The sequence below is a fragment of the Sus scrofa genome, chromosome 13, assembly GCF_054392235.1.
Source record: "Sus scrofa isolate SSC_HxYL_T2T_F1_AM1 chromosome 13, Sscrofa_HxYL_maternal_Yorkshire_Landrace_v2.0, whole genome shotgun sequence".
NCBI lineage: Eukaryota > Metazoa > Chordata > Mammalia > Artiodactyla > Suidae > Sus > Sus scrofa.
In genome coordinates this window covers 67,337,118-67,362,079 of record NC_139395.1, presented here as the reverse complement: position 1 = coordinate 67,362,079, position 24,962 = coordinate 67,337,118, and the positions used below count along the sequence as shown (strand labels likewise).

Sequence of the window (24,962 nt, the reverse complement as noted above, 5' to 3'; positions counted from 1 at the left end):
GAAGGAAGGAAGAGGGAGAAGGTGCAACTTGTGCAGAAATCTAGAACTTAGCCTGTGATGTTTAAAAAAAAACCAAAAAAACAAACAAAAAAAAACTCAGTCATCTCTTTTGGATTTTTTGATAAGTTGGTGGACCCTGTCTCAATGCCTTTAGATGTTATTGAAAGTGAGTGAATTGCTGGCAAGCGTGATAGGAGACAGATAGCCTAATGTTTTATAGGCCGATTTTCACTGCTGGCATGAACACCGCAGACATTGCAAGAGTTTTGAAAGCTAAAACTCCCAAACTGAACTGGCAAAGCCCTCTGCCCACATCAGTCATCAACAAAGAGCCCTAATTTCCACAACAAGAAGAGGCATTTCTCCAGCCTCCAGGAAACTGCATGCATCTCAGTGTTCCCAGAAATATTAATAGTGCAAACGGTGGGCTCATCTCACTGGTGGGGATCAAGGTTCCAGAAGCAGAGAAGGCAACAACTTGAGTGAAAACAGTCTCAGACCGGGTAAATGATGTTTGCCTGTGGGTTGGCTGGCCTGGTGAGGGAATGCTGAAATACAGGATAGGAAGAATCAAGCCAAGTGGCAGTTTGGAAACCAGAGAATGGAAAGCAGAGCACTTAATTTGAGGGCCAGTCGTTTCTCTCTGAGAAGATGCTCTCCAGTCACATGGCTAACCCTTTGGAAGGAAGAGAACTCGGGGGCCCTAGGCAAGTCTAGGGTCCTCTCCCGCCTCCCCACCTGCCACCTCCCTCCTCTTTTCTTGCTTACTTGTCCCATCCCTGCCAAAAGCTCAATTGCCTTCCTCCTGCTCATGGTAGTGGAAGCCATTATTAACAAAAGGGAGCACTGCATAAAGGTGGCAGAGATCTGGCAAGTAGAGGCGTGACGCCATCTCCCCTGTGCTGATAACATTATGGGTCAGAAACAGTGAATGTGGAAACAAATATTTCCCTGAAGTGTTCTGCCATTTTAAAGAGACATATCTCACTAGCAGACTCTCTCTCTCTCTAATATGCATACATATATATGTACTATATATGTTTTATATAAATGTACATTTATATATATATATTATATATTTTCCCCACCAGTAATTTTTTTTTACGTTGTATTTCTGAAAGAAAGAAAAATAGATTTTAAAATGTAAAAACCTGTTCTTCAATTGAGGATGCAAAAATCTCATTGCAGTATTTATTCCAAACCTGTTCTCATAATGTTCAGTCAAGGAGAAAACAGCAAAAAACAGTTGTTGATGGACTTAGCACAGAACTGGATTAAATAAGCATTAGTCTACTGAAGCTGATTACAGGAATATGAAAATGCAGTATCTTAATGGTACATATTTTTATGTGGCAGCGCAGTTGCCTTTCATTTTGCAGCTAATATGTCTATTCTTATGAGTCATTTACTTCTTTAATTACCTTTTGCAGGCAAGGCACCATGGTATATTAATGTGAATGATTTTTACTGCCAGTTTATCATACAATGCCCCAGAAGTTGAAAGGCGTAATTGACTTGGAAGAACAGCTCATGAAGGAAACAATATTTAGTTGACAGTTTTCCTTGTACTGTCTGTTGACGTTTATGAGTTTACACTATGCTAAAGGAGTAATAAACACAATTTTCTTTCAATAACAGGAAAGGGTAGCTTCTCAAACACATTTGTGGAAAACGCATTTGTTCATTTCTTGAATAATATGAAAATAACACATTTCTGGTGATCAGCCCTCTCAGATTGCCAATTGAATTAAACCTTTGAAGGTACATTTATAACCTGTCTTGGAGCATTAAGAGATATTAGGGTTCGTGTGATTGAATCGATTTAATGAATATTTAAATTATAGACAGATTTGGATAAATCGTGTTTAAGTCTGGGTGTTACAGTCAGACTATTTGGCCTCATCCTCCCAATTTCCAGAGGGAGGGAGAGTGGGAAGGAGCTTGGGAACTGTCTAGGAGAAGATTTTCTCTCTCCCAAGGCCAGGGGCAGTCATGACAGTACATTTTAGGAAAATAGACAAAGAGGAGACTATCCACACAACTCCTTATAAGGTCTGGGCTTTGAACAGTTAAACTCCAGACTTGGGTGGGTCGCTGCTGTCCCGGCGTCTGGAATGGTGCCTTGAGTTGACTTGGGGCCCTTAGCAAGTGCTCTGGTTTTAACCATCACTTGCATGGTCCCCCGGGGCCCAGCGCTGGCTCACTGGCTCTGGGCAGGCCCCGGTTTGGCACATTGGTTTAGAGGGAGTTAAACTTTTCACAGTTTTCTGGATTGTTTGCAGTTCAGTCCTGTGCAGCATAATGAAAGTTTTCTAGCCATCTGTTGTTAAGCTGGCGGGGAGCAAGGCCAGTATATCCAAACAAAGTTCTGGCCTGCTGTAAACGGAACCTGTCGGTTTAGCATAGCTTTCCTGACCCCTCCAATGAACGGGGCGGCTCTTGGTACCAGGCACCCACCGCCTAGAGCTTTCAAAGGGGAACTATTTTCGGGGTGGGGGGTGAGGTCCTGTTTACTTTTTCTTTCCATGTTCCTCTCCCTGGCTTGAACTAGTTTATACTTAATCTTTAAATGGATAAATGGTTCCTTGTCCCCCACCCTCACCCCCACCTCCTTTTTGGAAGAAGGAAGCATTACTTCTTCAGGGGAATTTAACTTTTAGAACGAGGTGTGAGTGTCCTTAAATGTGTGTGCAGTGGCTGTGATTCGAAAGAGGGCTCTAGCTAATTGTTTTTGTTTCATTATTTTGTCTTTCAGTGTTTGGGGACAAACAGTCCAGGCAGTGGAAGCTGCTATATTATAACTACTTAGCTTATATAACTAAAAGTGTTTCATGGCTTTCAACGGGCTTCCTGCCCTCGCCTTCTTCCGCATTTTGTATTTCATTATCAGAAGTTATTACACGGGATAACTTGGAGAACAGCCATTTGTTTGACAGTGCTCCCAGCTGTATAGGGTGCTTGCTCCTCCTCTGTTCTCATTTACAAGGTATATATATTGCTTTTTTTTCTTTTTCGGCCACACCTGCAGCACGCAGAAGTTCCCAGGCCAGGGATCAATCCCACGCCACAGGAATTCCCGGTAACGAACCTAGTATCCATGAGGACATGGGTTTGATCCCTGGCCTTGCTCAGTGGGTTAAGGATCTGATGTTGCTGTGAGCTGTGGTGTAGGTCGCACACTCGGCTCAGATCTGACGTTGCTGTGGCTGTGGTGTAGGCCAGCAGCTGCAGCTCTGATTCGACCCCTAGCCTGGAAACTTCCATTTGCCGCAAGTGTGCCCCCGCCCCAAAAAACATCCACACCACAGCAGTGACAATGCCAGATTCTAAACCGCTGAGCCATCTGGGAACTTTGCTATTGCTTTTAATTGCTCAGCTTAACTTTAAAATAATTTCGTTGTTTTGCGGTATTCTGTAATACTTTTTTTTTTTTAACTCAGTGATTTTATTATATTTTTAGTTGTTCAGCAATCATCACAACCCAATTTTACATGTATTGCATCTGGAGATTTCTAACCTCCAAGATGTAATACATGTTTAATTCTTATTTCCTGTTACACAGTGTTTACTTGGCTCTTTATGAACCATTCCCATAGGTCTAGATTCTTGATGTATGTGTGTGTGTGTGTGTGTGTGTGTGTGTGTGTGTGTGTGTGTAAAAGATACGTATGTAACTATGTATGTATCTCAACACCTAAGCCTACCTCTAACCTTTGAGGGTTTCTTTTTGTTAATGACACCTTGTGGGTGCTGCTGTATTTTTATCTTGGTCTGGCTGTGGTGTATTTCCTGTCCAGGAATGGTTACATTTGTGCGCTGTTAAGAGAGGGCTCCGGGGAGCTATTGTCAAACCTCTGTATCCATCTCAATTCATGAAAATATCTGGGGAGAATGGCCACTGTCATTGAATAAGTATGTCAGCCACTCCCCTGGCTGCTCTCACCCCTATCAATGAGAGGCAGACCCCCATCCCACGCAGTGACACAGAAAAAAAGGCACCACAAGGATGCACATGTGTCTAAAGCCCCAACATGAGAGGGTTTGGATTCAACTTCAGTGTAATTCAGGGATGGACAAGGGTCAGGAATTTCATAAATGGAGGTAGAGGGCTGGAAGGGGAACACAAAACCCCAGAGGAATTGTCAAAGACATACAAGGCTTCTCCTTTAAAAGGGACAAGGAGTTTTGCAAAAGTGAAAAATACTCAATTTAAAATTTAAATGAATGCACTTACTTGGAAATACCATACAGTCATAATCTGTTGGTAAGGTGACTGACATATAAAGTGCTTTTTTGTTTTAAGGTAAAAAAAAAAAAATGTATTCGGGGTAGGGTTTCGGGTGTAAATGTCAGGTGCAGCGTAACGTGTACTCACTCCAAGAGTCAAGCAAATAACCTTGGCATTTAGGACACTGCCTTTTAGAACATGAAATTGTATTTTGTTGTCTTTTTTTTTTTTTTTTAAAGGAGGACTACATTAAGGGGTCACCTATTAGCTGTGTTTTTGCTGTCTTAAACTCAGCCCTTCTGTCTATTAAAATCAAACTACTGTGTAAACATTCCAGTGTTGTTCTTGGTCTCTACAATGGCCACGGGGATCAGGTTTCACCTGCCTGCACATCTTCAAGCAATTAGAGCAATTAGCGTGAAGCCATTTCACATTCGAGGATTCAAGGTCTATGATGACATTCAAGTCCAGGAGAAGTCTGAAAGGGAGACAGAGGAAGCGGCCCAGAGCATGCCTACTCTTCCATGGCCCTGAGCAGACAATTTCTCTTTTAAAAATGGTAGCTCTTTAATGATATTATTATGAGGTTTTTAAATGACGGATCAAAAGTTGTTTATATCAAAAAAACCCAACAGTCATTTAATTATACTAATGAAGGTCTTTATACATGGCAGATTTTTTTTTTTTTTTTTTGAAGACTTCTAATGGCCGTGAGAAATGGAGAGTTACTGCTCTTTGTGTCACTCTGGGAGTGACAGCATTCTTTTCAGGGGAAGAATGTGTTTTAGAATATAGAAGGGAAATTGCATTCCACTTTACATGGTAAACCTCCCTGTTTTGGAGGTAAATGGAACCATTACAGGAACATGGACTATTCAGTTGGCGGACTTGGGAGTAAGTATTAAAAACAACTTTTTTTTTTTTTTTTTTTAAGGTTGGAGAATAGTGGCAACTTTCATGTATTGAACTAGTATAGTTTATAGACAGAAGGTCAGCTTAGCACATCAGACAGCTGCGTAGGCCTGACCCAAGGTGCCTTAGTTAGGGTTTTTGTTGTGTTTGTTTGTTTTGTTTGTTTTTCCCATTTGTAACTTAGTTACCCAGGAATCTTGTTTGCATGAGGCAAACCCTAAACTGATTACAGCTTTTTAAAAAATCAGTTAGTATCTTTAAATCCACATTTCGCTGTTGGGTTACTATGCAAAAACGGGGGGTGTATGTGCTAATTTTTAAAATCCAAGGGTGCTGCCTGGAAGAGCTCATTCTGCACTCCCAGGAGGTGATGGCCATCAGGGGCAACCACAGGCTAAATTATAATGTGGGATTCTCTTGCCCTTTACCCTGATGCTGCCTGTTCACATTCCGTGTTTGTTCACAAACAGCTCTAAGTACAGAACTGTCGGGAGAATTAGTTTTTCACTATATACACTGAGTTCAAATTAGAATAAGCAGCTTAATTTTTAAAAGAAATAATTGTGTGCCTCCATGAAAGTTCTTGCGGTAATCCATTTATGAAATGGCCTTAGTTGACTTCAGAGCAGGTAGGTGTTGAACAGTTTGTTATCCGTAGCACGGAACACATCTGTTAGTGTGGCTGAGGCTGGAGCATTTGTGTTCACTCTGTAAGGAGTCGTTTTAGGGAACTGGACCTCTCTGAGGTCTCTAGGCCCATCTCAAACCACTTAGAGCTCTTCTCTTGAGGGAGGACTTTTCCTGCTGCCCACTTGCATAGAGCCCAGGCTCAGTGCCTTTTGCAACTGCATTACAGAGCAGATGCAGGAGAGGCTAATAAAATGTGGCGTGCTGGCCACTGAGCAAGGTGAGGGTCTGTCTTTTCCCCTTGCCCCTTGGAAATGGACTGCTAGGCAGTCATCTGCAGCATTTATAACTAGACCAGCAGAGTTAGGCAGGAACATTGGAATCCCGTACTCCACCCCTCCTAAAAGTGGAGAGGCAGGCATTGAAGCACGGTGGGGCTCCAAAGGGAGGTAAGGCAGTAAACCAGACGCTTTCCTTTTTTTTTTTTTTTTTTTTTTTTCCCTCTCCTCTCTCTCTCTCCTAGCCTCGTCCTCTGTTTCTGTGATCTGCCTTTTGAACTGTTTTTGTGGCTGATCAGTTCCACCTAATATGTCTCTTGATTTCTGCTATTGTAATACTCAGGCGACATGCTGTTCTCTTGGTTTTTATAAGCTTTAGATGCTTCTGCCTGTCATATTCTGGCGGTTTATCTTCAGCGTCTGGATTTGCTTTCAGACTTGAATGTCTATCAAGCTGCCGTTGCTTTGAATGTGAGATCAAAAGAAGATGAATTCCAGCAAAAAATTTCCTTCTATGAAGAAAAGATTGGGGCCTATGTAAACATCCCACTGACAGTTCCCAACGAGTTATTTTAGCCGAGTATTAGCACCTGGATGACAGACAGTCCAGCATTCCACGCTCAATAACAAATCAGTTGCTTCCGTGGCAGAAGAGCATTGCCACACCAACAGTGCGTTTTCAGAAGGAATCCTTTTGCTTCCTCCTCCCCCCTCCCCCTTTTCTTTTCTTTCTTTCTTTCTTTTTTTTTTTTTTTTAATTGAATATGGCTGTTCAACTCTTCATCCTCTTTTTTCAAGCTGACTTGCTCTGCCTTCAGCAGTTTACTTGGTTTTACAGCATCTGTCAAGTAACTGGGGTGCCGCAAGACAGGACTTTGATAATGAGTTTGGGACGGGTTCGAGAGTGTTCAGGTAGGCACGCTAGGTGCCTGGAGATAAACAGGTAGCTCGGTTGAGAGCAGAGAAGGAGCCTGTAAAGGAAAAGCAGCCAAAGCAAGATCAAGGGCACAACCCTGGAATGCAGGCGATGTGTTCTTTAAAAATACATGTGACAAAATCCTCTCAAGTCTGCAGAATCTGAATTTTCTTTTCTTTCTTCCCTTTTTTTTTTTTTAAAAGCATCCTGCCTCTGTTAATGTCACCACAAAAAAATTTCAAGAGCAGGCTTCCCAAAACCCCGTTGCTGTGTATTTGTCTGTGTGAATGAGCTGTGTTTGGCAAGGGCTTGGTCTTGCCAGGGCACACTTCTGATGCTGTGTCGGTGCTTGCAGACCTGGAGTGATTTAGATGCAGCGTCGCCTGAATAGATTTCTTTAAGTGCTAAATGCAACTTTGAAAATTACCTGCAAGCTCCAACTGATCTTTCAACTTTGAAAGTGAAGAATTACTTGAGGAATTCTTGCGGTTTCTTTTGTCATTTAGTGAGAGCCCCGCCAGCTACTGTGGAGGCAGGCGGTCCCTGAAGTTGCCTACAAAGGGCAATGTTCCAGTGTGTTTTCTCCTCGAGTGTGCTTCAGCCGCACAGGACTTCCTGTTTATTCAAACATCTTTTTTACCACTCGGCAACCCCCGCTTCACAGAAACAGCCAGAACCCATCTACAGCAAGAAGACGGAAATCCAAAGGCAGACAGTGCGAGCACTCTCGGTCAAACTCTTCATTTTCTCTGTAAGTGTCGAGAGAGGGGGAAAAAAAAAAAAGAACATTTTCACTGGGTTAAACTTTTTAAAACTGAACTGGGATTCGCTCCTGCAGGGATGTTCTCTGAAGGGCAAAATAAGATGATCTGACTTGTTTACTGCTCTTCCCCCCGCCCCCAACCCCCTCTCCATCAAAGACGGTTTTCTTTTTACAGCTTAGAGAGGACTGGTTGGTTCTGCAGCCTTGTTAATTCACTCTTGCTTTCAGATGTGTCTTTGGATATTATCAGTTCAGTCTGCAGCCCTGCGTCAGTCGTCAGGACCGTCAGGACTGTGTTAGGGGCTAGAACAGAGATTAGGACCTCGCTCTGCTTATTTGTGACATTGTTGTGCGTCGCCTTCTTTTCCTTCCTGTTATCACCAGGAGTGAGAGAGGGCAGAGAGAGAGAGGGTGCCTTGGGAATTCTGCATCTGCAGGATTGTCCTCCATGTAGGCATCATGACACCATCATCGTTTGTGACTCGGTCTTGATAATATTTGTACCAATTTCATGCCAATAAAAGTCAGACTGCTGAAACAAGCACGGTCATTATCTCATTCATATTACTATTGTTTAAACGGAATGGGCTGCGAAAAGAAAGAGAAAACCCGCCTCACTTTCTCCGAGATGGTTGTTAACTTTGATGTTGGAAGGTTCTTTTCAGAATTCTCCTTGTGGATAATTAGGATGGCAGGGAAAGCTCTCGGACCCGGGCTGCTGCTTCTCTCTCTGCCGAAGAGTGACGTGGTTGCTCCGTGGGTCCTTTCTCCTGAAATGACTTTCTCACTACATGGCTTGACATTTTTTTTTAAAGGCTTCCACCTTTTCCTGTCTGATACCCACGTCCCTCTGGCCCCCCTCTCCTTTCTCCATACTCCTCCCCCAACCCTTACCCCCCCACCCACACACACACACCCCAACTTTGGTGTAATTGGTAAGCCAGGTGCTAATTTTTTTTTTCCACTATGTACTGGTTAGGGAATAGACAGGAAGTGGAAAATTAGCTCTTTTGATCTGAAGGGAATTGTTAGTATTCAAAACCTTGTTTGTTAGCCCCCAAACTAAATTCTGGTGTCCACATCAAGATCTCTTAGAATAGAGAAAGGAATCGGCTCTGTCATTGTCCCCCTCTCTAATGGAGGAAACGTTTAAATAAATAACAAACTATGTGTGTGTATGCAAGGGTATCCGTGTATGGCCCTTGCTAGGCTGGCTTTTTTCACGTTCAGAAGTTGTTCTACTTTGCAAGAAAAAAAAATTATGTTTGCGACTGCCTTAAGGACAATTTGTATAACAGTAGGAGTAATTGCAGGGAAAATGGAAAGAGTGACTGGAGGTATTTACTCAGATGTTAGTGTAGGTGTGGGGGCCGAAAACTCAGTGTGGGAACAGTGGGCTGCTTTTCTTGGTATCGCAGTCTATTTGATGACCATCAAATTTCCCAGCTCACTGGTTTTGTTTTTTCTGGATGGCATGTTTGATTATTTATCAGAAGGGGAAGGGAGTAGCTGAAGCAAATAAACATGTGACCAAGTTCTGTTTTGTTTTCCACTCAGAAAGCCATGCCCTTTAACAGACATACAGAAAAGAATAAATGCATTGTTTTATGATAAAAGGAAATTATATGTGTCATTTTCTTTTTAAAGGCGAGTGAGTTAACCCTTAAGATCCCGGAGGCTTTTTGCCTTCTGAGAATTCGCCAGGATTTTACTGAGAATTAATCTATTGCGGTAGATGGTTTTATGGCGCAGGATTTGCCAGGATTAGTTGGTCAGTCGTTTGGCTTTTTTAGATGCTTTCCTTAGTTATGCCTGCCTCAGTAGCTCTACTTTTATGATGTGTGTGAGAGTGTGTGTGTGTGTGTGTGTGTGTGTGTACGGCTGTGTTTTAAACAGTGATGCTGATAAATCAGTAGCCTTTACAGATTTGTTAAAGGCTATATTCTGACTTTACATCTAAATAAAAACAGTTCAGTTAAAGAATATACCAAAGTTCCTGTGACCAGTGTGCAGCATAATTTATTAGAGGCCAACTTTTGGTCCTCTCTTAAAACATGTCATGCAGGTGGTGTATACAGCAAAGAGTAGACTTGTAGTTCTCTAAAACACTCTCAAAAACATCTTCCCATCTTTACTGTGTCACGTATTCAGTGATCTGCAGGGTTGTTGGTTATCTTAGACCAAGTCCACCAGAGATTTAGGGAAAAGCCCACAGCTACATTCCATGTAAATTTTTTTAAACATAAGCAAACAAAAATTTAATTTTTTTGTTTGAAATCTCTGGCAGGCTTTGCATAACTGCATGTAGACATTCTTTATACATAAGCAGGCGCTGACCTATGTGTACACGCACACCCGGTCCTGGTTCTTTAATAAGTAGAGCATGCAGGGGGTGCCTCATGTATACACACCCTGAACAGAGTTCGGGCATGATCCTAGCACAGTGCCTGGCCCGCTTCTATCAAGCCCTATAAATCACAGCTGAAAATCTGTTTCGTTGCCTATATTGCTTTGGAATGTGAATTAGAACTATGCACACAGCGGGATTCCCTCTCTATTGACTATATAAGGGAGCAATGCAGCTGACTCTCCAACACAGTATCGCCCTGCATGTGTGTCCCTGAGAGGTGGCTTCATGCTGGAGAGGCCAGCCATAGACACAGTAGCCGTTCCACCACCACTCTTTGTCATCTTGCATGACACTCCAAAAGGCACTAGAGAGTTCCTTTTGTGGCTCAGGGGTTAATGAACCTGACTAGCATCCATGAGGACGAAGGTTTGATCCCTGGCCTCAATTTGCGGGTTAAGGATCTGGCATTGCTGTGAGCTGTGGTGTAGGTCGCAGCCACAGCTCAGATCTGGTGTGGCTGTGGCTGGCAGCTGCAGCTCCGATTCGACCCCTAGCCTGGATTGTATGGTCACACTTTGTGTGTATACAGAGCCCTTTGTCTGTGCAAATCAAAGGGCCTGGCTAATGCTAATGCGTGCATAGTTGGCACCCCTGGGGGCGTAAGTAGGCTGTGGAGGTGATCCCACTTTTGAGGTGGAAAAAATGTCCTGCTATTAAAATAGTTTATAATTTCCGGGGTGTCTGTACTTCATGGTCAGGCAACACCTGAAAGGGGGCTACGATCTCAGTCTGAGAAACATTTTGCCTATGACATACTCAGCCCTGACCACAGGCAGTCTCATGAGAAAGCGTTTTACCATGAAGAAACTAGACTGGAAAATATATTAAGTGCGTGGTGTCAATGATAGAGGTGGAAGGGAGGAGCCAGTGAAGAGTAATCATGCTTAATTTTAATCTCTTTAGCATTAGAATTAGGAGATGGCTTTTTTTTTTTTTTTTTTAAGATACAGCATGGGCTAAATATTTGATTTTTGTTTTGTTTCACTTTAACTCAATATGATGTTGGCAATTTAACTTCCACAAAAATCAAGTTAGTTTGTTCTTTGCAAAGAAACAGACCCTGCTCATTGGCTGTACAAAGTGAGAAGTTACTCTGTGGTTGTGTGCTTTGGGGCAAAAGAATTGAAATGTTCTGTTAACCCTCAGTGTTACTGTGTAAGTCTTTCATTCTGGTGTGTCTTGGGCTCCTTCCCATGGTTACAACTGCACAGAGTGAAAATTGGTCACGTGCCATTTGGAGTTTTAGGTCTTAACATTGAAGGCTTTTGCAGAAGTCTCTTAGAGTAGGGTGGGGGTAGAACTTAGGTTATTTGGTACCCAGAACTGTTTGTTTGTTGGAACCTGAACACAGAAATGAGATTTGAAAAATTGTGTTTTTAATTTGAAAAAGTAATTTTCAGAAGTGTGTAAATAATATAATTCGTTTTACTTCAGAAAAGTAATTTACTTAATCATGCCCCCAAATGTGATAGTGTGTCATGTGTAGATACTGATATTACCCTTGAATTTATATGTTCCTCACTGATTTGCACATTTTTCATATCTCCTAAAATGAATGATCATTTTTTAAAAATTAAAGTGTAGGAATTCCCATCATGGCTCAGCGGAAACAAATTCAAGTAGAAACCATGAGGTTGCTGGTTTGATCCCTGGCCTTGCTCAGTGGGTTAAGGATCTGGCATTGCCATGAGCTGTGGTGTAGGTTGCAGACACGGCTCGGATCTGGCACTGCTGTGGCTGTGGCATAGGCCAGCAGCTGTAGCTCCAATTCGACCCCTAGCCTGGGAACCTCCATAGGCCGAGGATGCAGCCCTAAAAAGCACACACACACACACAAAAAATAAATTAATTACTTAAAGTGTAATGACTTACAATGTTGTGTTCATTTAAGGTATACTGCAAAGTGATTCATTTATACATATTTTTTCTTTTTTGGATTCTTTTCTATTATACGATATTAAATGTAGTTCCCTGTGTTATACAGTAGGTCTTTGTTGTTTATCTGTTTTATATATAGTAGTATGTATTTCTGAATCCCAGACTGCTAATTTATCCTCCCCACTGTCATCCCCCTTCCCCCTGGAAGTTTGCTTTCTATGTCTGTGAGTCTATTTCTGTTTTGTAAATAAGTTAATAGATATTATTTTTTAGAGTCCACATATAAGTGATACCATATGATATTTATCTTTCTCTGTCTGACTGACTTTAAAAGCCCTTAATCGATGTCAGGCCCTAAGCTATACACATTACATGTATTAATTATGATATAGAAACGGTTCCTCCAATTCTTACAGATGAAGAAACTGAGGCACAGAGAGGTTAGGTAACTTGTCTAAGGTTATACAGCACACCAGCCGTGGAACTGGGGTTCACAATCCAGGCAGGATGACAGGTGGGAACGTCACCACCACGTATGCCGCTTCTGTGGAAATACATTAATGTTTTATAAAGCTAACTGGTATTCCTTTGTAAATGCTATGGTTCTCCCAAGGTCAGTAATTCCCCCAAATTCCCAGAGAATCCTTATTTCTTCATGCCTAGAGACTCAAGTTCCACGTTAAGCTAAACTGTGGTGGCCGGAAGTTCCAAAGATCGTTGTTACTCGATGAGCACAGCTTGATGAACATGGGTGTCTATCTCATGAACAATTTTTAACTCCCCTTTTAAGAAAATCTAACTCCTTGACCAGAGTGATCAACTCTTCAAAAAATTCACTACAAAGTACCTTTTGAGTGTGGCCTGGATTCACTGAGTATATTCTTCATAACATTTCAAAACTTTTCTTGGAAGATTCGTCAGGCTAAGCAAGTAGTTCGAGTTCCATGTGTATGCAGGCACTCCACATGCATGGATTTGTGGGTTAGTGGCCATGTTTGGTTGCATCATTCTTGAAGGACAAGGAAAGGGATTCTAAGCCAGACTGCATGACCTTTGGCTTATTCTGTAAACTCTCTGTTTGCGTAACTCAGTGCAGAACCAAGCCAGAGCCACAGTTGGCATTTGGGAAGTGCTGGCCATCATTACTTCTTCATGACCGGACAGCAGTGTCATCAGTACTGTCGCCTCCCCCTTGCTTACTCTTGCCAGCCACTCCCACTGCCTTATTCGAAGAGTCCAGGCAGAGCATGGATTAGGGGGGTCTGATGCAGGTCAGAAGGAGCCATGCTTGCTCAAGTGCCCTTACCAGCCAGAAGACATAGGCCGCTCAGTTGCCGGTCATCTCTGTGACCATTAGGCTCAGTAGAGGATGCTGTGGTTTTCTCACCTTCTTGCTAGAGAAGATAGCCAGTGCTTTGAGATCACTGGGGAACAGGAATGTTTGCTTCCCGCAAAATATATTTTCTTCAGTTGGGGGAGGGGTGCACTGTAATCCTGGTTTCCATTTAATGAGTAATTCCCATGTGCAGAGACCATGCTAAGGACTTTCTAAGCATATCTCACCTAAACTTTATAATTCAACCTCTCCTGTGTGTTCATATATGTTAATTGGGTGTAATAATATCTCAAAGGATTGTGAAAATTTGATGAAATGGTATGTCTAATACTTTTTAGCACTTACTGAGCAATAAACACTCACAGAACTGCAACTTTTATTACTAGCTTCTTCATCCCTAATGACCAGGGACCAGAAGAGTTTTAAGAATGTAGTTAATTGGAAATGCAGGTCAAAACCACAGTGAGGATGTCACCCCACACTGATTAGAGAGGCTATTGTCAAAAAGACAAGAAATAACAAGTGTCAGTGAGGATGTAGAGAAAAATGAACCCTTGTGCACTGCTGAGGGGAATGTCATTTGGCACAGCCACTGTGGAAAACAGTATGGAAGTTCCTCAGAATTGTCAAATGATCTAGCAATGCCACATCTGTGTATATATCTAAAGGAAATGAGAAGTTTGCCGGTAGCTCAGTCTTTTAAGGATCTAGCATTGTCACTGCTACGGCACGGATTCGATTCCTGGTCCAGCAATTTCCACATGCAGTGGGTATGGTCAAAAAAACCACAAAAAGCCTAAAAACTGAACAAAGGAAATGAAATCACTATCTCGAAAAGATAGCTGCACTCCCTCGGGTTCATTGCAGCATTGTGTACTGTAGCCAATGTAGGAAAAGAACCTAAGTGTCCAATGATGGATGAATGAGTGAATAAAGAAAATGTGATATATATACATACACACACATGCAGGCACAGAGGAATATTATTCATCCATAAAAAGAATAAAATCCTGCCATTAGTAGCAACATGGGTGGACCTTAAAAATATTATGCTAAATAAAATAAGTCAGAGAAAGACAGATGCCATATGATCTCACTTAATCTTACATAAGTGGAATCTTACGTAATCAGATTCATAAAAACAAAGAACAGGTTTGTGGTTGCCAGAGGTGGGAGATCGGGAAGTTGGGTGAAGGTTGTCAAAAGCTCTAAAGATAAGTGAATTTGGGAGGTGTCATGTACAGTACAGTGGCTGAGGTTAACAGTGCTGTGTCGTGTACGTGAAAGTTGCCAAGAGAGTAGACCCTATACGTACTCGTCATATGTACACTGTGGTATGTGGAATGACTGGCCCCCAGGAACCTGTGGTGTAGCACAGAGAACTCTACCCATTATTTTGTGATCATCTGTATGAGAAAAGGGTCTGGAAAAGATTACATATGTGGTACATATAGGTATAACTGATTCACTCTGTTATACAGCAGAAATTATCTCAACTTTGTAAATCAACTATACTTCCATAAAACCTGAAAAAATGAAAACAAATAGTTCTTATCACAATGAAAAAAATGGAAACTATGGGAGGTGATGGATATTAGCAAAAAGTTTACTGTGCTAATTATAATATATATGTATCTGTATATACACACACACATATATATACACATATATAATCAGGTATACCTAGAACTATTACAATGTTATATGTTAATTATATCTCAATAAAAGGGGGGAAAGCAGAGAAAAAAAATTTTTTAGTTATTATTTGTGTGTATATATATATATATAATTATTTTTATTTTTTTTAGTTATTATTTGTGTGTATATATATGTATATAAAATTATTTTTATTTTTTTCCATTATAGCTGGATCTGTCAGTTTTCTATTGTACAGCATGGTGACCCAGTTACACATACATGTATACATTCTTTTTTTCTCATATTATCATGCTCCATCATAAGTGACTAGACATAGTTCCCTGTGCTACACAGTAGGATCTATCTCTCTGCTAATCCATTCCAAAGGCAGTAGTCTGCATCTGTTAACCCCAAGCTCCCGATCCATCCCACTCCCCCACCCCCTTGGCAACCACAAGTCTATTCTCCAAGTGTATGATTTCTTTTCTGTGGAAAGGTTGATTTGTGCCATATATTAGATTCCAGATATGTGATATCATATGGTATTCATCTTTCTCTTTCTGACTTATTTCACTCAGGACAAGAGTCTCTAGTTCCATCCATGTTGCTACAGATGGCATTATTTTGTTCTTTTTTATGGCTGAGTAGTATTCCATTGTGCATGGATACCACATCTTCCTAATCCAATCATCTGTTGATGGACATTTGGGTTGTTTCCATGTCTTGGCATTGTGAATAGTGCTGCCGTGAACATGCAGGTGCATATGTCTTTTTAAGGAAAGTTTTGTCCAAATATATGCCCAAGAGTGGGATTGCTGGGTCATACGGTAGTTCTATGTATAGTTTTCTAAGGTACCTCCATACTGTTCTCCATAGTAGTTGTACCAGCTTATATTCCCACCAACAGTTCAGGAGAGTTCCCTTTTCTCCACACCCTTTCCAGCATTGTTACTTGTGGACTTATTAATGACGGCCATTCTGACGGATGTGAGCTGGTATCTCGTGGTAGTTTTGATTTGCATTTCTCTAATAATCAGTGATGTTGAGCATTTTTTGATGTGCTTGTTGGCCATGTGTAAAAAATTTAAATACAGTTATTTAATACACCACCACTACCACCACCACCACCACTTAACAAGAAGCAAGCAGCTTTAGGAGAATGTGAATTGAAAAAAATGAGTTGTAGAGTTCCTGTTGTGGCACAGCAGAAATGAATCCGACTAGGAACCATGAGGTTGCAGGTTCGATCCCTGGCCTCTCTTAGTGGGTTAAGGATCCGGCATTGCCGTGAGCTGTGGTGTAGGTCACAGATGCAGCTCGGATCTGGCATTGCTGTGGCATAAGCCGGCAGCTGTAGCTCCAATTGGAACCCTAGCCTGGGAACCTCCATATGCCACAAGTGCGGCCCTAAAAAAACCAAAAAAGAAAGGAAAAAAGTGAATTGAAAAAAATGGGCCAGAAATCTGTTGGATCTAAAAGCCATGCCTGGTGACAGCATCAGTATCCCCAGAGGCGCTGGATGAACTGGGGTAGTTCATTGTGAGGGAGAGCAGAGCTGGGCTTCTTCATTTTTTCCCATCTGCCTGCTTGGGAATTGCTAGCAAGAGAAACTCAGGGCGTGACAGGGATTCACAAGCGGGACTGAGCCCTTGGATCTGGGCAAATCAGGGAAGGACTCTGCTGCTTCAAGAAATTAATCAGATTGAGTTTTTAGGAAAAGGTAGAATGTATTCACTTTTAAAGAATTCATCTAGTTTTTGTCTTTCCACAAGTTTTTTTGAGATATCTCTGGCATCAAGAAATGGTGTATGTATATTAAAGTGTACAACTTGGTGTTTTCATGTATGCATATGCGTTGTGAAAAGATCGCTGAAGTCAAACTAAATAACTTAACCATCACCTTTACCAAGTTACCTTTTGCATGTATAGTGAGAAGATTTAAGATGTATCCTCTTAGAAAATTTCAAGCACACAGTACAGTATTGTTTAGTCACCATGCTGTACATTAGATCCCCAGAACTTTTCATCTCACACAGCTGAACTCCTGTGAAGCTTTGACCAACATCTCCCCAGGTCTCCCCTCCTGCCCCCCGCCCCCCACCGCAGCCCCTGGCAATCACTGTTCTACTCTCTGCTTCTCTGAGTTCACCTTTTTTAGATTCCATTTATACAAGTGAGATCACACAGTATTTGTCAGGGAAGCGTAGAATTTAAATCGAGGAGACACCTGGTTGGCCTGTAAATGTGGGCAGAGAACATGAAGAAGAGAATTCCGGGTGTGGCCACAGCTCCAAGAGGGAATAGCAGGATCAGGTGGGGGCGGGGGGAAAGAGTCTTTGCTCTGGGGAAAAGAGGCAAATAAGCTAAGAGACAGCATATCGCAAAAAGGCCTTTCCCTTCTTTCTGAAGGCAAAGGAACACATTCACCCAATGCATTTTTGGCTCTGAAGGGCTGCAGGTCCATTTGCCAGAATTACCCTCTGCCATATTTGGTCTAATCATTGACCTTGGTAGAATGTTAGTGTCAAGTTCTCAGGAGACAATGTTTGTTTGTTTTTGTATTTCTTTCCTAACCACTCACTAGTCTTGTGACCTTGGGCAAGTCACCAAACCTCACAATCTTAGTTTTTCCACTTTACATTGATAATCACAAACCTTTCCCCTGCTTCCCTTAGGCATATTTGGGAACAACAACAACAAAAAAATCAAATCAAATAATAAGTATAAAGCAACCAACTGGCATAGTGCCTGGCACATATTAAACAGTTCAAGGCATTATTTTTATTTTAGCATTCTAAGTGCTGGCACTTTACTTCCCTACCCTTGGCCCTGTGTTTTTAGATGTTCCTAATTTCTTAATTTCTTATACAGGTATAATATTTGCTCTTTGCAATAACTGCTTTGAGAAGTGTAAATTATTGGAGAATGTTTGGATTTTTTTTTTTTTTTTAATCTTTTTATCTTGGCTCACTTTGGCCAAGAGTCACCAGTTCCAAACTTTGGATTACTACCCATATTTGGGTCTTTCCCCTTTTCCCATTTCTCTTTCTTCCTTTTGTCTTTCATCCCAGTTGGAATTGGTGCTCACCCTTGCTTCTTTGCCCACCTTCAGGTAAGGGAAGGAAGGTAATTTGGGAAACAAAGCGCTAAAGAGTTTAATTTCCTCTGAGGGCGTCTCTCGAGTAGGTATGGCTTACATTACGAGAAGAAAAGGGATAGCAGTATCATTTGCTTGAGTAGAACCTATCTTTAGTGTTACTGGAAAAATCATAGAAAACTCTCCATTATTTTGAGCAGGATCCCAGCCAGATTCTTCTGCAGGCTTCAGAATTAGCGAGCCTCACTCCAAGGTATGAAAAGATAAGAATCTGAATTATTCATAATGAGAGTTACCAGGCTGCACCCTCATAAAAGACAATTGTAGGAAACAGCGGGTTAATACAGTGAGTTAATAGATCCTTGGATTCATTTATTCTTGCATTTGACCCCCATCTTTTCTACTTTGGGAGCTTGGAGGAGGACTGGGCCATTTCTGTCTTCATTTTTGCATACACTCTGGTCCTTCTTTCTCAAAGGAATACGGACTTCATGCAGCATCCAGCTCAACATTTTAGACGTTTTCTACTAAATTTGACTTCTGTTTTACTTCACTGCAATGCTAATGTTGCCTCCAGTCATAGCACCCCAGGCTCTGGTCTTGTCAACTCTCATGAGCTCGACAGGCTCAGGCAGTGCTTGAATGGAATTGCTCCAAACACAACTCAGGTGCTGGAGACTCGGTGGTGGTGATTCAGCGTCTGGCACCAGTTCCAGCCAGGACCGCCAACCAGAGCCTCCAGAAGGTGGTTATGGGGCTCTGTGTTAATAGACGTATGGAGTAAGACTATGATCGTGAGGTCCCCTCCACGCCCGACCCTTATAAGAGACTTCAAACAGACTTCTGACTCTTTGTAGCCATTACATTCTTTTCAGCCAATTTTAAAAGAGGATCATAGATACCCTTTTTCTTTTTGTCTCATGAAAATTGCTATCTTTTACCTTTCTTGGCGGGCAGCATCTTCTGTGCGCCTTACAGTAAGAAAGGTTATTCCTAACTGCAAGTGAGCATAGGGTTTGTGGATCCCTTTCTGCTTCCTAGGTTTCCTTTGGGGATGGGACTTAGAGCACAGGGCCTCTTCCTGTCTATAGCCTTCTGGTATTTCTGTGCCCGTGTCTCCTGTTTTAGGTGCATGATATGGCATTTGAACCCACAGCACTAATGCTGGTGAATCATGGCATGGTGTAAGAATGCAGTTGCACAACTCTGTTCTGCCTCATCCCAGCTCTTCTAAGTTTTTCTTTTTTTTTTAATTTTTAATTTTTGTTTGTTTGTTTTTGCTTTTAGGGCCCCACTTGCGGCATATGGAAGTTCCCAGGCTAGGGGTTAAATCAGAGCTATAGCTGCCACCCTATACCACAGCTCACAGCAATACCAGATCCTTAACCCAGTGAGCGAGGCCAGAGATCAAACCCTGTCCTCATGGAGACTAGTCTGGTTCGTTACTGCTGAGCCATAACAGGAATTCCTCTTCTAAAATTTTTTTTAAGAATTAAATTTTTTTGGAGTTCCCTTCGTGGCGCAGTGGTTAACAAATCTAACTAGGAACCATGAGGTTGTGGGTTCGATCCCTGGCCTTGCTCAGTGGGTTAAGGATCTGGCGTTGCCGTGAGCTGTGGTGTAGGTTGCAGACGCGGCTCAGGTCCTGTGTTGCTGTGGCTCTGGCTTAGGCTGGTGGCTACAGCTCTGATTAGACCCCTAGCCTGGGAACCTCCATGTGCTGCGGAGCAGCCCTAGAAAAGGCAAAGAAACAAAAAAAAAAAAAAAAAAAAAAAGAAAGGAATTTTTTTAAAAAGAAGGAAAAAGCATTTGTCATCTTTTCTAAGAAAATAACACTCTAATGGATTTCCTACATTCAACACACACACACATTTTCTCTCTCTCCCCTAACCTACCTATACTCATGTATTTGCATTATTTGTTAGATTTTGAAATAAAGCAAAGAATGTGTGACTATTTTTTTGTCTTTTTTTTTTTTTTCTTGTATTTTTTGTCATTTCTTGGGTCGCTCCTGCGGCATATGGAGGTTCCCAGGCTAGGGTTTGAATTGGAGCTGTAGCCGCCGGCCTACGCCAGAGCCATAGCAATGCTGGATCTGAGCCGCGTCTGCAACCTACACCACAGCTCACGGCAATGCCTGACCCTTAACCCACTGAGCAAGGCCAGGGATCAAACCTGCAACCTCATCGTTCCTAGTCAGATTCGCTAACCACTGAGCTACGACGGGAAATCCTGAATATATGACTCTTAGATGTCATAGTAGTGATAACCTAGAAAGTGAAATCATGTCAGTAAGGATTTGGGAAACCAGGCCCTGGGAGTAGATCTGGAAGACGGGAGGTTCAAATTGGTGTGGATTGATAAAGGAACTGCAGTGGTCCAGGTGGTAGAGAGAATGCGGTGTGGTGGCCTCATCCCCCCCCCACACACACACACGTGGGGGTGACACTGCCCATAGCCCTGTCTTCTGCAATTAGGGCAGTGATGACGATAGGGAACTTTGACTTTTCCATTTCCTGTCCTATTTGGTTTTAACCGGAACACATAGTATTAGAGAACTCTATGAGTGGGATGGTCTCTGCTCCAAATTTTCACCATGTCTGTCCAGACGTTGTCTCATAAACTCACTTGCAGAGACTGTGGAATATTTGGAGAAAGCCACGCCCTCTCTCAATGTCTGCCATTATGGATTACTCTCAAAGCATAGAATCCTTTATAGAGCTGTCTGTAGAGGATGGATGATGCTAAGGAGAACCCACCTCTTCTAGGTCACTGATTCAGATTTGATGTCCCAAATGATCTAAGGCTTTGCTGTCAACCCCACCTGCTTTTACAGGGTGGAGTCAAGTGAATAAATTACCAATGAATGCTCTAAGTCTACACTCTTATTTGCAATATCTCAGGTTAGACTAAGCAGTGACTGGTGCAAAGAGACTATTGAAAACTCTCTGATGCCTTTTCATTTCTTGTTGTTGCCCTCTGCGTATTAACGTTTTAGTGAAAACAGTATATCTTTGTTATTTACGTATGTTACCAGTAATGTGACTTGAGGGTCTGCTATAGTGCTGTCTTTCTTGGTGTATCTAATATTTACACAATCATGAGAATTGGAATCTTTCCTTGGGCATCTAATATTTTCATATTCGTAATCACTGAAATCCCTCTAAGAGATTAGCTCACTTTTTTTTTTTTTTTTTTTTTTTTTTGCATTCTTTTTGGAGAACTCACTGCCTTGGAATGTTGTTGGGTCTGTGCAAATGCTTCTAGTTCTATCAGCCACTGTCCATTTGTTTGTTTTTTCTATCTATCTTTCCCTCCTTCTTTCCTTCCTTCCCTTTCTTCATCTCTTTCTTTCCTTCTTTCTCTCTTTTTCTTTCTTTCTTTCTCCCTCTCTCTCACTCTCTTTTTCTCTCTCTCTCCCCCTTTCTCCCTCCCTCCCACAAACCTTCTTTTCATACTGCACTAGAATGATTATTGTGTCCAGAGCAAGGGGGTGATGGAGTTGGCATGCATACTCAGTTCTGCGTCCTGCTACAGAGAAATTATCAGATTGTATTTAATGATGAGCACTCCTGTTAAGATGCTGTTAGTTGCTGGAGTTGATCTGAGATAGCAAATTAGTGTAGGGGGGAAAGGGTTCTTTAAAGGGACTTGAGGGGTTCCAGGTGTGGCTCAGCAAGTTACCAACCCAGCTGGTATCCTTGAAGATACCCGTTCGATCCCTAGCCCTGCTCAGTGGTTAAGTACCCGGTGATGCCATGAGCTGTCGTGTAGATGGCAGGTGTGCCTCAGATCCTGCGTTGCTGTGGTGCTGTGGCTGTGGCGTAGGAAATAGGGTATTGCCCTAGCCTGGGAACTTCCATATGCCACAGGTGCAGCCATAAAAAACAAACAAACAAATAAATAAAGGAACTTGAGGTGGGTATAAAGGAGAAGAAATAAAGGAGAAAACTTGACTTCTTTCCTACTAAGCTTCCTAGGTGGCTTTTTGTTGCTGACTCTTCCTCTCCAGCCCCCGAGTCTGCACAGGAACTGTTGATTAGCCTGTGAATTTATCTGAGAAACAGTTTTGATCTTGAGGGGTAGGAGAGTCTAGGAAAAGAAATTGGAGGAAGGATGGCTGACTCAGAGCACCCTTTGAAACTGGAAGTGGGACAACTTCTTGGAGCAATCAGTAAGGGACTGGCCCTTCTCAACTGGCCAGTAGGGCCCTGCTCTCTTTATTTTGAGGCTTTTGAGACCCCCCACCCCACATACTAGATGGAAGAGATTCACTTGGAACTGCTATAAATTTCCTGTGGGAAGAAGAAACACATATTCGACGTTAGCAAGTAGTTTGAAATGGTTTCAGATAGGGGAGCTCATGGATGTATTTTCTTTCCATGTCCCAGTTCCTCTGAGAAAATCAAAAACAAGTTTGAGCCTTAAGAATAGCTAATGGGTAATGTCCCTGCCTCTTAGCTTAGTTCTGAGGTTATTGTGGCCAATTGATTGAAAGCTTTGTTTCTGTAAAATTGTGTCCAGTGGAATCTTCTGGGAATCTCAGAACGCAGATAGCAGGCTAAGAGAAGTTGGCAAACTTTCCCTGTGAAGGCCCAGAGCGGAATATTTTAGGATTTACAGTCTTGGTCACAAGTGCTTAACCCTGCTTAGTGGCGGCAAAGCAGCCCTAGGTGGTGTGGAAGCAAGTGAACGTGATTGTGTTGTAATAAAACTTTATTTGTGGACCCTGAAACTTGCATTCCATGTAATTTTCACTTGTGTCCCCCCCAATTCTTCTTCTTTTTTTTTAAATTATTCTCCCAACTGTTTAAATGAGTAAAAAACCATTCCTATCTCAGGGACTGGACAAGAACAGATATAATGGTCTAAATTTCGTCCATGGGCTAAAGTTTTGCTGGCCTGTGACCTACAATATTGCAGTGCATCATATTTTTAAAAGACCTCCATTTATCAGTCTCAGTCTCAGGCATCATCACCAAGTGTGTTATGTAAAAAAACAAAACAAAACAAAACAAAACCTCTGTATTTGTCTCCTTTTGCCGGCTTGCTTTATATATGTGTGCATGTTTACTCCAGCCTTATTTTCTGTAAACTCATTGGTGTTTCTTAAAATATGGTAAACATGTTTTTGAACATCGGCTACCTTGATCAACATGCTAAACATAGGAATACCTCAACCCCCAAATATAAGCACCTGCTATGAACTCGAGACGTAAATAGCTCGAAAGTTGCAAACACGCTTATGTAAAATGTAATTTGTAAATAACAGATGGCACTTATTTACTAGGAATGTGAGGCACTGATGAGCATGAAGTCATCTAGAACCAAGAGAATAGAGGATGTGTCAGAACTGCCCAGGTCCCCAGTCAGCATGAAAACCGGCCACACTAGATACTTGGCACCAGTCCCCCTGACTCCCTGGGTGCCCAGAGCGAACTATGGCATGCTGACCACAAGGCAACTCCACACCCTGGGGGCACATCAGGGCTCAGAGGGCAGCCCCCACGGACAGAGAGGCAGTGTATGCCTTCTCCTTCTCTCTCAGCTCCTCGGGCCATGTCTTTTAGATGTTGAAGGACAGTAAATGGGATTGTGTGCAACTGGGCTGTAAGTGCCTGCTTTTATCCGGCACCTCCACACTGACCTCTTCAAACTGGCACTTTGCTGTAACCCAGGCCAGCAGTCAGATACAGCTCCGTGTTATCCCAGGCCAGGCAATTGTCACATCTGTGTTAGAGGAAGTGTTGACTCAACCCAGCCCAGGAAACCACCACCGAGAGTAAAAGGTCTCCAGAGATTGGATGGGACCTTTTAAGTTATTTACATTAGCAATTGGTCTGGAACTTGAGTCACGGTTGATTCTTGCTTCTTACACAAGAAATTCTTTTTTTTTTTAATTTTTATTTTTGAAATTTTATTGCAGTATGGTTGATTTACAATGTTGTAATAATTTCTGCTATACAATAAAGTGATTCAATTATATGTATACACACATCCATTCTTTTCCAGATTCTTTTCACACATAGATTATCACAGAATATAGTTCTCTGTGCAATTCCTATTGGCCAGTCATTCCATATACCTCAGTGTGTACGTATGCCCAATCCCAAACCCCCAGTTCATCCCCCCCCACCTGTTGCCTTTGGTAACCATAAGTTTTTCAAAGTCTGTGAGTCTGATTCTGTTCTATAGATAAGTTCATTTGCATCCTTCTTTTAGATTCCACATATAAGTGATATCATATGATGTTTGTCTTTCACTGTCTAACTAACTTTACTTAGTATGATCATCTCTCAGTCCATCCATGTTGCTGCAAATGGCATTATTTCATTCTTTTTTTATGGCTGAGTAATATTCCATTGTGTTTATCTATATTCTCTGTCTCTGTCTCTCACTCACTCTGTCTGTCTCTCACACACAAACACGAAGGATCTACTTATATCTTATTTTTCTATAGCCAAAGGATCTACTTATATCTTCAAACAGGATATCTTAAGGGACCTTTCTTCAACCATGATTGAGATATTACTCCAAAAGTAAGAAAACTCCATCCTCACTCCTTAGCTGTATCGGGACACGTCTCTGGGGTTCAGGCAGTGGAGTATGAGATGAAAGACATGCCTCTGGTTTTCATGATTTTGATGCATGTAATGGCTAAAAATGGCTGTTAAATAAGCATGTATGGGAAACAAAAAGGACATTCGTCTCCGGTGCAGTTTCCAAAGGGGATCCCATCAGTCTCTCCAAATTTTTTTTACTGACTGACAGTGAATGTGACAGTAAACATTTTTGACTAAATGGTAGCTACCAGAGATTTATAGCATAATGTTCAAATACATAGTCTTGTATACTAAAGATTTATTTCTCTTCTTTTTT

At 41.9% G+C, this 24,962-nt stretch overlaps 1 protein-coding gene and 1 long non-coding RNA gene across 37 annotated transcripts in view; one reads left to right on the top strand and one right to left on the bottom strand.

Annotated features, from left to right (window-relative positions):
* FOXP1 (forkhead box P1) overlaps positions 1 to 24,962 on the top strand; it is a 624,214-nt gene that overhangs the window by 440,615 nt on the left and 158,637 nt on the right. For 2 of the 36 annotated variants that reach the window (XM_084989021.1, XM_084989019.1), the window contains exon 1: positions 4,654 to 5,122. The exons of 31 other annotated variants lie outside the window; for them this stretch is intronic. In XM_084989021.1, the coding sequence (XP_084845147.1) occupies positions 5,048 to 5,122 (75 nt within the window). In that variant the 5' untranslated portion in view covers positions 4,654 to 5,047. Of the gene's footprint in view, positions 1 to 4,653; positions 5,123 to 7,091; positions 7,713 to 24,962 lie in introns of those variants that run through there. 3 more of the 36 variants (XM_084988990.1, XM_021070839.2, XM_084989020.1) reach the window with 2 other exon arrangements.
* Positions 17,532 to 23,103, bottom strand: LOC146397385 (uncharacterized). The gene is made up of 2 exons (XR_014823526.1): positions 21,941 to 23,103; positions 17,532 to 19,377 (listed from the first exon to the last, which is right to left on the bottom strand). It is a non-coding gene; the product is annotated as an uncharacterized LOC146397385 (long non-coding RNA).